Source organism: Protomyctophum parallelum (genome assembly GCF_964188405.1).
Source record: "Protomyctophum parallelum genome assembly, chromosome: 1".
Lineage (NCBI taxonomy): Eukaryota > Metazoa > Chordata > Actinopteri > Myctophiformes > Myctophidae > Protomyctophum > Protomyctophum parallelum.
In genome coordinates, this window is record NC_139697.1 from 59,025,603 (window position 1) to 59,038,106 (window position 12,504).

At 43.9% G+C, this 12,504-nt stretch overlaps 1 protein-coding gene across 1 annotated transcript in view; it reads left to right on the top strand.

Annotated features, from left to right (window-relative positions):
* LOC310858720 (F-BAR and double SH3 domains protein 2-like) overlaps positions 1–12,504 on the top strand; it is a 54,418-nt gene that overhangs the window by 22,142 nt on the left and 19,772 nt on the right. Inside the window, exons 6-10 of the mRNA XM_083764966.1 lie at positions 2,013–2,146; positions 3,451–3,505; positions 4,043–4,171; positions 4,562–4,684; positions 5,644–5,739. Coding sequence (XP_083621092.1) covers positions 2,013–2,146; positions 3,451–3,505; positions 4,043–4,171; positions 4,562–4,684; positions 5,644–5,739 — 537 coding nt within the window. The remainder of the gene's footprint in view (positions 1–2,012; positions 2,147–3,450; positions 3,506–4,042; positions 4,172–4,561; positions 4,685–5,643; positions 5,740–12,504) is intronic.

A 12,504-nucleotide genomic window follows, 5' to 3' on the forward strand; every position in this document is an offset into this window, starting at 1 on the left:
AAGTGCATTGCCCCGAAAATGTTGAGTTGGGAGTGTTCTCTGGTTACTTACAGCCACGTTCCACTGCCTTCAGTGCCCACAATGTAGCTTTTGTCCTCCCTCTCCCCCCCTTTACCTCTGGAAGGCGCTGTCATCGTGGCTTTAATGTCAGACGACATCCCGTAATAGAATGACTCTGATCTTACCTGATCTATAGCAACTGTGGGGATTCCTTTGTTTAAAGCTGCAATTCGGGACTTTATTTTATTTTATGGGTCTTTAATTGGTTTTGACATTTTAATCTTCGGTGTTGCACAATGTGCAACTGATTATGCACAACACATTTCAGAGCAATATGACAACTAACTATGTATCATCAATAAATGTTTACAATTGCAGTTAAATGAACGCTAATAATGTTACTGTGTAGCAGTACATAAGATAATCTTTAGTCAACGTTATACTTTATATTCACGTGATAAATAAAATATGCATCTAAAAAAAAAAGGAGAAGAATAGAGTAGAAAAGAACGTTGTTCTACCTCGACACCAGGGTTAACATATATCAATGGAACAGTAGGGACACCACCTCTCTAACCACTGCAGACGTGCTATAGTTACGCGGCGGTAGTTGTTGAGAAATAATGATGTTTAAACACCGAGACGAAGTCTGGGTGTTTAAACACTTATGATGCTGCCAGAGTTCTTCAGAATAAAGTCTAAGCAAAGATGGGCAGATTTTACGTAACACTGAAAAGCCCTGCTTTCCATTTCCCCCCAAAACCTGGAGGTATAATGTCCCATTACTACCTCACGCTAATAAGTCTGCTCTCTCTTTAGAAGCGTTAATATTCCAAACAAGATGCTTGGTTAAGTCAGAAATTAGGACAGAACATCGCCGTTCTGGTCAAAACCATGGAGAGTGCCATAGATTTAGACATAATAGCAACATTTGTCGGCCTGTAAACGAGGAAGTGAACGGCTGCGTGCATGCGCAGGAGCTCTGTGCAAAGTGTTGCCTAGCAACGGGAGCTGTCAAAAAATGGATTACAGCCATCCAGTTTTATATCATTAAAAAGGACTAAAAGACGTGTATATTGTATACACGTCCGGTTTTAATTGAGATTAATGTTCTTTCTTAGCGTCATAGGTGTTAATCATCCCGAAGGACATTATTTCTAAACAACTACCACCACGTCATACATTATCCCAATTATTACACGGCTACTTGACCCAAAAGTAACAACAAAACGAGGTATTTCCTTACTTACCGTAATGACAGTAAGTGTCACGCTGGTTGTCTGCCCAGCTGCAGCACAGTCGCCTTGGAAAACAAGGAAGTGAGTGTTGGAATAAAGTTCTGTTTACTGCATCGTGTATTTCTCGCTTCAAATTAGTTCAAAAACATTCTTGAGAGCAATGTTTAGCTGTAAATGACATGGTGTATTTGTTTACATGGCTGTCATGTTGGATACAGCCGCAGGTGCTCTGAGCCTTTGATTAGACAGCGGTCTGTTATAGAGCGGTCATTATCAAGAAATAACACACTGCTGAATTCAGCGATTGACCAATCGGAATCAAACATTCAACCAAGCTGTGTAATAAAGTTAAATACCATTGCATATGCAGTGGTGGAAAGTAACTAAGTAGATGTAAGTACTGTACTTAAGTACAATTTTGAGGTATTTGAACTTTACTTGAATATTTCCAATTTCCAATACCTTTTTCCACTACATTTCACGTCCAAAATTTCTACTTTTGCTCCACTACATTTATTTGAAAACTTTACATACTAATTATTTTGTAGATTTTGATTATTATTATAAAACATCCATAAAAACCTATTTCGGCCATTTGAAAATAGCCCTGCTATTTTCTAAATATTTGTATACATTTGAAAACTTGAAATGAGACATTCTGCAAAAGTATTTCTTATTGCAGTATTGATCCTTTTACTTAAGTAAAACAATGAAGTACTTTTCTCCCCACCTCTGTGCGTATGTGTAATGTCTTTCCATCATTGTCGCCTGCAGTGCATTGATCAGCTGACGGTGGTCCAGGCGGAGCTGCAAGAGTCTGTTAAGGAACTGAGCAAGAACAGGAAGAAGTACCAGGAGACGGAGACCATGGCCCAGACCATACGAGAGAAGGCCGAGTTGGAGGCAAAGTATGAGCACTCCCACTGTTCGCTTTGGTCGAATAAAACTAATCTGCCTTTTTTTTACTGCTGAAAACTAAATAGAAACTAAGCGATGAGGACTAAAACTAAACAAATAAAAACTAGACTAAAACGTTAGGAAGGGAATAGTGGGGAAGAGATCTAAAAGACTATAACTAAAAGACAGTCATTTCATGTTTGGTTGCGCTCAGGTGTTGCGCTGATCTGAAAATAGCAGATCGACAAGCTCACAACACGTCGCAGCGCAACACGTTGTTAGCTTGTAGATTGGCCATTTTCAGCAATCAGCATGCAGTGTAAAATCAGCCATTAAAAGGCCTGCCAAAATATATTTTTGTCGTCAAAATCAACTGTAGATTTAGTCGACTAAAACTAGACTGAAACCAAAACTTTTAAGATGACTAAAATATGATGACAACATTTGCTGTCAAAAGGAACACTGGTTTCTTGACAGGTTGCCCTCACGCAGCACTTGAGCTGTGCAAGGCCATTTGATAGCAACCTATTATATTCCCTGTGCAAGACGTTGTTATTCCAGCAACATGGTATGCCATATTGGTATGGTATTGGTATTGGTGTCATATTGGTATGGTATTGGTATTGGTATTGGTGCCATGAAGCTGTCAGGCACTCATTAAGGCCTCACTCACACCTTCGCAACAGACTGATGTATGCTTGTTGTATACAAAGGGTGTGATACATCTTGCCCCAATGCATTTCCAATGGGAGTCACATGGTTTGACACAACATTTGTGTTGTGTGAGGGGGAGGGGGGGGCAGTCGAAACACAGCCGAAAGCCATACAACAGCTTGTAGTCCAAAATGTTGTATCAAACCATGTGACTTCCATTGGAAATGCATTGGGGCGGCCATGACACTTACATCTTGCTTACATCTAGCATGCATCAATGTTGTATGCTAGATCGAAAGGTGTGAGTGAGGCCTAGGTCTGATCTGACCATAACATTAAAGGACCATACCACCACTTGTTGGTCTATTCATAGCATCAGCGATATATATCATGCAATGAGAATAGACCACTTTCCTGTACATTTCTTTTAGATTTGTAAAATTGTCTCCAAGGTTAAAACATAATTGCATAATTATCGAGTCAGTGATAGCTAAACACCATTGTGCCGCTAGGAGGTCATGGACATGTTTGTAAATCTATCTTTTCTCCGTTGACTATTTTTGGTAGACTTGGTAGCGCAATGAAGTTCACTGTGTTGGATCGCCTATCTCTGGCAAGTTTCCAAGTCTCTGATTTGCACCCCGTCTGGCCCTCTGCGCAGGTCCAAGCTGAGTCTATTCCAGTCTCGATCCAGTCTGCAGAGAGCGAGTGTAAAAGTAAGTATAGCCATATTATATTTAAATCCCTACCTTGGGCAGGGTGATATTTATAGTGGCCCAGACTGCAGTGGTGCATTCTCCGTAGTGGTGGGAAAAGTACTCAAATGTTTTACTTAAGTAAAAGTATTGATACTGCTATGTACAAGTGCTCTATTACAAGTAAATGTCCGGTATTCAAAATGTAGAGTAAAAGTACAAAAGTATTGGTATCAAAATGTACTTAAAGTACCAAAAAGTAGAAAGTACTCTTCATGCAGAATGTCTCATTTCAAGTTGTCAAATGTATAAAAAGCTTTTGATAATAGCCGATCTACAAGCTCACAATGTGTCACATCGCGACACATTGGGAGCTTGTAGGTCGGCTATTTTCAATTATTAAATCTACAAGGTAACTTACAATACAATATTTGGATCCGAGATGCAACAGAGTAGAACTATTGAGTATAGTACAAATTCCTCAACACTGTACTTACCGGTAAGTACAGTACTTAGGTACCGTAAATGTACTTAGCTACTACTGATTCTGTGTTGTAGCTGAAGGCCAAGAGGACAGAGTGCAACTCCAAAGCCACCCACACCAGGAACGACTACCTGCTCACGCTATGCGCCGCTAACGCCCACCAGCAGCGCTACTACGAGACGGATCTCATAGACTGCATCAAGGTGAGGATTTATAGTAGATCAGGGGGTTTCGACCCTTTTCATTTCAAGGTCCGTTATTTACTCTGCATTCTTTGCGCCTACGGACCACCATTTGACGATTTTACCTCGCAGATCCAAAACTAACGAATATTTTGTTGTCGCTGGATACGATTTTGTCCACAATTCCCATGCTGTATTTCACTCTTGAGAGCGTAAAATGAAACGGGTCCAAGATCTAATAAGGGTCCATTTGGTTACCAACTCTCCATCGTTGAGCTGGCGACCACCTGAAGCCACTGTATAGACGGATGGGTGGTGGTGACAGCTATTGATGGAGAGATTGCGATAGGTTGAACCTATAATAATGCAAATGACCAAACAAGTTTGCGTCTGTCTATCTGTGCCCTCAAGGTGCTGGACGGTAAGGTCTACGAGCAGGTGAAGGACTACCTAGCGTCCCTCTGTCGGACTGAGCTGGAGGCCTACCAGGCTGTCCACGACACCTTCAGCCACCTCCTGGAGAGTTCCAACGGGGTAAGTCTTCAAACGCCTAATCCATGACCACCACCGTTGGTTTGTCCCCAGTGGCCAAACCTGCATTAGTTCAAATGGCTTAAGTTACATAACAGCGCTCGGGTATACCACGGCACCTCCTAGGTTACCTCCGCCCCCGGGAACCGCCCCGGGTGTCTTTCAAGTCCCCACGTGGTCATCTTGCCTTTCTGAAACTGGAGTGGCGTTTTGTTTTCGTCCGAGGCCAGACTATGTGGAGTATAGCGGGGTGGACACAGGCTCTGTTCTACAGCGTGGCTCGAATTTCGGCCAACCGTTGACACACATGGTTCCTGTTTCACCTCTCGTTAAAAGTGGTTGTATAATCGCACCCTATATCTGTGCACACCAACGCCGCTAGTTTGTTTGTTTACTTAGTGCCCCCCCCACCAACGCACAACTGTCTGTGCATGTGCCCGTCCTACGACCATCCTACGACTTCTGGAGGTCGACCGTGACTGTACCCTAATGACCTCTCCACATCCTCTGCTACTTGTCTCTTCACAATGTTCCATCCAGTTCACTTCCTATTGGTCTAATGGCAACAGCATGATGGCTCTCACATGGCCTTATAATTCCCTTTCAAAGTGTTGAATATAGGCCCAGGCCGTAGCGTAACGGTCTGGGCACCGGACTGGTGATCCAGTCGCGGTGTGCCGCGGGTTCGACTCCCGGACCCGACACGGCCTTTACCGCATGTCATCCCCCCATCTCTCTCCCGTTTCCTGTCAGCCTACTTTCTATCCCTTAAAAAATCAATATATAATATATATATATATATATTATTTTCAAGTTGCAATTTTATAATTGATGTGATACCGTGTATATGCTCACTGATTTTCATCTGTTCCCTCCACTACACACACACACACACACACACACACACACACACACACACACACACACACACACACACACACACACACCATATCTTGTTGTAGGTGTTGCAGGAATTCCACCAGCAGCTGTTTGTGCAGAAGAACCCCATGTTCCAAAGGGTCCCAGAATTCCTGTTCCAGCCCAGTGACACGGACACGGTGAGAGACCTTATACTCTGTTTTTACACCCACTAATGGCTGCCGCTTCTGTGGAAAGGAGCTGCTCGCTCCTTTGAATGTACTAAGGCAGGGGTCTTCTGTGGTGCTCACTCCTTTGAATGTACTAAGGCAGGGGTCTTCTGTGGTGCTCACTCCTTTGAATGTACTAAGGCAGGGGTCTTCTGTGGTGCTCACTCCTTTGAATGTACTAAGGCAGGGGTCTTCTGTGGTGCTCACTCCTTTGAATGTACTAAGGCAGGGGTCTTCTGTGGTGCTCACTCCTTTGAATGTACTAAGGCAGGGGTCTTCTGTGGTGCTCACTCCTTTGAATGTACTAAGGCAGGGGTCTTCTGTGGTGCTCGCTCCTTTGAATGTACTAAGGCAGGGGTCTTCTGTGGTGCTCACTCCTTTGAATGTACTAAGGCAGGGGTCTTCTGTGGTGCTCACTCCTTTGAATGTACTAAGGCAGGGGTCTTCTGTGGTGCTCGCTCCTTTGAATGTACTAAGGCAGGGGTCTTCCATGTTTTTCCATTCCAAGGACCCCTTAAGCCCAAACCACACCAAAGGGTCGGGTTGGGACAAAACGCTTTTTAAGGGTGACCATACCAATGCAACTCAATGATTTGCATTGGTGTGGTTTACCTTAAAAACTGTTTTGTCCCAACCCGACCCTTTGGTGTGGTTTGGGCTTTAGATGAGAGGGAGATGAAGTAGGGACGCCTCCCCCCCACACACATTTGTGTATAATACTGTGTTGCAAACTTTTTCATAGATTTCATAGATGGCTGGATTCACGCTAAAGCCCAAACAACACCAATGTGTCGTCATGCAACTCCTTGACACTAAACGGTTGCGAGGAGACGCACGTAGATGCATGTGAATTGATTTATTGAACTAATTTAATCACTTGCGTCGACATGCTCCGACGTGCAACAGGACATATCAAACCGCTGGGATGAACGCTAAAACTGTTTAGTTGCATCTCGACCAATTGGTGTGGTTTGGGCTTAATGCGTATTTTCAGCTAGTTGGCTATTTAAACCCTCAATATATAGTCAACTTGACCGTTGGCTCTGTTTGGTCTCTACATCTCCAAAGATAGATAATCTCCTGTAGTAACTCTGAGGACTCCCTCAGGGCACCCTGGTGAAGACCCCTGTACTAAGGTTCTCCTAACATTGACTGGCTACCAAAATGAGGAGACGCTTTGGTCTCAATTAAAATTGTGGCGAAGTCACGAGGGAATACTGGAATTAGCCACCCCCTGACATTCCTATAGTTGTTTAAGAGAAAGAGCCACGGCATTCAGAAAATGCTGTTGTTGCATTTTTACATGAAACCTGATTTGGGCACCACTACTGGCAATGTGCTTACATTGGAGGATGGCTACATGAACCGCACCCGACGGTACCCAATGGTTTTGGTGTGGTTCAGAAAGAAATCTATCTATCTTATATCTATAAATGCACCAAGTCTCTGTCTGTCTTGTGTGTAATCCACGTAACTCGAGAACCGTTCGCCCCACCAACTTCAAATTAGACACACGTGCTCCACACCACCATAGTGGGTGCAGTGGCCGGTGTCGAGTCGGTTGGACCCACGGTTGTCCAGAACCGCCCAAAAAAGTCCTCTGCACGGCTCTGGACATGGCCCCTGCCCAGGGTCCATATATGGAGCTGGCCTGTTCTGACGTCATTCTGACGTCTGCATAGACTCCATATTTGGGCATGCCTGACAAATAACTCCATATATGGGCATAAAAGGAACAACTAGAAAAAGTGCCCTTCTGGGCACAGGTCTCCACCAGGATAGGAATGTAGGACATTGCAGCTTGCCTTCATCTGGTGGTTGGATAAAAGGGCAACAAACGTAAATTATCCACAGATCCGTGCAGTTAGAGGTAAAAACACTTTTCGGCCAGTTATAGCGCCACCTTGAGGCTGAGTTGAAATTGTTCATGTGGCATTTCGTCCTCGGCCTAGTGGGAATGTGCGTGCACAATTTCACGGAAATCACGCGATGTGTTCATGATTTGCAGCATTTTGTTTGAAACTGAGCACTCCTGTGAACTTTGGAAGCCAATCTTAACCAATCAGGATGGAGTCTGAGAAATCTGAAAGACCGGTTTCGTTGAATGGCTCTAGAGAGACTGTGTGGGCACAGGTCTCCACCAGGATAGGAATGTAGGACATTGCAGCTTGCCTTCATCTGGTGGTTGGATAAAAGGGCAACAAAAGTAAACTAGAGAGACTGTGTACCAATTTGCGCGATGCTTGGACAAAATCTGTAGGTGTACTGTGCAAAAGCTTGTTTTGCACAAAGCGGCCTCCTGGTGGCGCTATAACAGGCCGTTCTGGAAAGTTTGGGGCAGAGGTTCATCGTTGGCATCCAGGGAGTGTGTGTACAAAATTTGGCATCGACCGGGTTAACGGTGTCCGAGATTAGCTGCTCACAGACACACACACGGACGGACACACGGACGGACGGACGGAGTGCAAAACATACTCTCCCCCCATGCCTTCGGCCTGGTGGAGACAATGACATAATATCTGGGTGGGGCATGCATTTCCAACTTGCATCATTCCAAGTAGGCCAGTGCCCAACGGGCACCTCTGTAGAGGCCCCACGGGTCACCGCTCTGGTATTTATAAATGACAGGGATGCAAACGGGTAATTAAATCATTTACCTTAGCTGCACGCTAGCTAAGATTACAATCAAATAGTAATAACCTGTAAGACGCCAGAGGGCGAGATGCGACCTCGCCCTAAAGTGCAAGGTGCATGCATCCGCCTGGGTGACAGCAGACTGCTGGGTGAACGCTGGTGCTTTGGCATGGGGGGGTCAGATCAACATATGAAATTAATTCTGTACTATCCATATACAGTATGGAGCGTGTCTTGAGTGTACAGGGTTTGATGAGGTCAGATCAACATGGAATGTCAGAACAGGTCAGCTCCATATATGGAGATCTCAAGGGTGGCAAGGGGGGCAGTGTCTTGAGTGTATAGGGTTTGATGAGGGCCCAGGTAGGGCCGGGCCTTCATTTTCTGGCCTGTTTAGAACTCTAGTTTTCGCCGGCTGCCCGGGCGTGGCTGCACTAATAACTTTGGGGGTAGGCCCGTTTTGAGTTCAAATAGACAGGTATCAGTCAAAAGGGAGATATCGAAGAGGAAGGACGGATGGGGATGGAAAAGCTAAGAACCGTGAACAGTGGAATATCTATATAATGAAACTATGCGTATACACTATAGAGTGCTATGTCTACATCAAATGCTATCTACGTAAGTTACATAAGTTGAACCTTTGCTTACGCCTGTAAGGTCGTTTGAGGCTGGGGCAAGTGCTACGGGTCTGAAGAGGTGGGTTTTCAGACTACGGCGGAAGATTAAGGAGTGTGTGCAGTTCTGATTGCAGTACCATTCATGATTGCAATATGAATGGTACTGTCACTTTATCGAGTGGCTGTCAAGTCCATCTTAACCCATTCTATAGCCTGACCCAGAGCGAGACATTTCTCGTCTAGAGGGGCGGGTCGCGCCTCAGAAATGCGCGCACCCTGATTGGATCTCATCGATCTGTCCGTCACCCCCGGCCCCTCCTCTCCCCCCTAGTGCAGCGCTACGTCACATCATTTAGAGCGACGCCCACCCGGAAGGGTTGACTCCCACTTTTAGACTTGTTCAGCCCACGGCTTTTTCCAGGCTTTCATCTTTCGCGCAGACGAAATGAAAGCCTGGCTATCGAGGCTACCCATTCTATAATACGGGAACACATTTTGGTGTTAGCATTACGTTATGCTTTAGCTATTTAAAAATAGCAGATCTACAAGCTCATATCGCGCCACCGAGTGGCGCGATACGAGCTTGTAGGTCTGCTATTTCTTTGAAAAATCGAAGAACGACTGACATTTTTAGAATCTGATCTCAGGTCAGAATGGGTTAATCAGACCAATGTGTGTCCAGTGGAAACCTCGTATGAATCTGATCTCAGGTCAGAATGGGTTAAATGCTGATGATGACACTATAGTGTAAAGGTAGACCTATTGATCCTGCAGGGGAAATTCCCTTGCAGCTTCACCCAGCTGATGGTTGCTGACATGGACATGTTGAGCCCACGGAGGGAACAGTTAGGAGTGGGTGGGGCGACCTTCTGATTATCAGACAGCCTCTCTACCCACTCTAGCCACTGCCACCCTAGATTGTGTATTGTGTGTGTATTGTATCGCTTGTGTAGAAAATAGCCATCGTGAGTCTGCAACTTTCCTTTAATGCGCTAGTCTACAGGAAAATCTTGTTAATCTTAAACTGGTCCTTAAACTGGTACTACGCTATGTAACTTATTTAGTGAATACATTTTGTATGTTGACCGCTGTATGGTAGAGTATGTTAATATGCAAAGCTACATCCTGTGGTCTGCTTTAGTAGGAGAAAGATTGAAGCTGTTTCCCTATCAGTTTTGGATTAAGGGGAAGTAATTGTTTTATATAAATGCTGCTCTTACTCTCTTAAGCCCAAAGAGACAGTCTGTCATTCTGCCCTCAGATGTACTACTACTCAGCATTGTCCTGTACAGTATGGTGGTATGGAGTATGTCCTGTACAGTAGTGGGTTGGTCTTCTCTGGCAAACAGGTGTAATAAACATTGCTGTTTATCTACAAGGCCATCAGTGTCCAATAGTTTCCACCTTATGTAGCAATGCTCCATGAACTTTGAACCCTATCTAACCTGTTCAAATGACCGTGTTGTTCTTAAAGGGATTGTGACATTGAAAAAAAGGTTTTGGAATTGTTCTTGTTTTTTTTAGGTTTTCTAATCTCAATTGCACCCAAAAAACATGAACTTTTAACATTCAGTAGATTTTCTGTGATCTGGGGTTTTCTGGCTCAAACAGGTGCTCTGATTTGCCGGCAGTAAGTGACATCACTTATTGCAAATCCCATGTCAATGGGATTTGCCAGCAGATGTCACTGTTTCACTGTGTTGCCTGTTTTCATTGTAGCTCAAAAGGCCCAAAAAACCCCAAAGAAAACTTCAGACCACAGAAAATCCACTGAATGTTCAAAGTTCAGGTTTTTTGGGTGTAATTGAGGTCATAAAACCTAAAATAAAAAATAAAAATAAATGAAAATGAATGTCATAAAACCTTTAAGGTCAACCAAGCATGGTCTGAATTGGTAGAGTTTTTATTTTAGTGCCAAAAACTTTCTTCAACAAAATCACCCCCGTGTGAAGTGAGGGGCGCTCTTATCATCGTACGTCATCATGACGTAACATGTCTATTTGTTCAGACACATATGTCAATTCTCCATTCATTGTCAATGGGAATTAAATTTTTGTGTAGGACGAGATACGGATTTGCTCGTCTACATAATGTAAATTCTCCATTGTCAATGGGAATGTAATGTTTGTGTAAGATGGAAATCTACACTAATAGCTGAATATAGGAGGGGCTACAATCAATCCATTCTCTACTAAGCTATGAACAGTTTTGGGTAACGGACGTTATGTAACGTAATATATTACGTAATATATTACCGAAATGCGGTAAGGTGTAATATAATATATTACTGAAGAGAAAATGTGTAATATGTAATGAAAAATTATTCGCCGTTGACGCGTTATTTCCGCGTTACAAACTTAGAATCCATCCACCAAAAAAAGCGCATTATAGCCACAGCGTCAGACACTATACAGTCACCTGTAGGCAGGAGACAGCAGCAGAAGTGACAGATTAGAACGGTGGTTGTTGAACTTGCTACCGCTGTCTGGCCTCTGGTTTGCGAACCAAATGAATTGCTTAGTGCTCAGCATCAGAGTATATAACTTAAGTTAACTTGCCATAAGCTTAAATGTTCTATACGCCCATCGATTCATCTGCAATAGCTCGTTTTGGAAGCGTCGGGGCTTAACGAGACACTGCTGTCTCGTTGAACCCAGTTGGGTGAATAACCTAAATTACCTAATCAACGTCACCACGGTAAATGCTCCATATAACTATGAAAGCGCTAATGTTAATGCATCACTGCATACACGTAATATAGTTGACCAAGCAATGTTACAGTGCACTGTAGGCTACAGCTATTTGGTTTCCAAATCGTAGCGCTGTAGCCGACAGCAATTTAATTTACCAAATCGCAGCGCAGCGCGCCTCATGTGTGCCCAAAAGAACAGATCTGCAAGCTGTCGACACGCAATCGAGCAGCATGTTGATAGTTTGTATGTCTGTTATTTTGGTTAGGCAACGCACATTACGCGTGGTATGTGGGTTTGAGAGGCAATGATTAATGTAGGCCTACAGTAGCCTAGTAGATTATAGCCAAGTTGACAGTTGTCATAATATTGTATAGCTCTGTTCTGGACTGTTGCACAACGTTAGCCAACGGTGATTGGTGATGAAAAAGTTGCACTTTGTTAACGAGGACAGTATTGGACATGCTGCGTCACTTCAGAGGATCGCTGCTACTTTGATTCAAAGATGTTTACTCACCCCTGGAAATCTCTGGAAACCATTAGAATGTTGGAAATGGAACGTGAGTTACATAAATCCTTTATTTCGGCGATTAGTCCGTTCACATTAGTCCGTCCCTTCAATAACATTTGAACCACGGCGCAAGGCGCCGCGGCCATATAGTGGCATTTATCTTTTTCCTGAGTTAGGGTATAGGGTAGGTCCGGGCCTTCATTTTCAGGCCCGATGAGAACTCTAGGCAGTCCCTGTTCTGTATGTGGACTTTAATAAAAGACATAGAAAGTGGTTTGTGTCT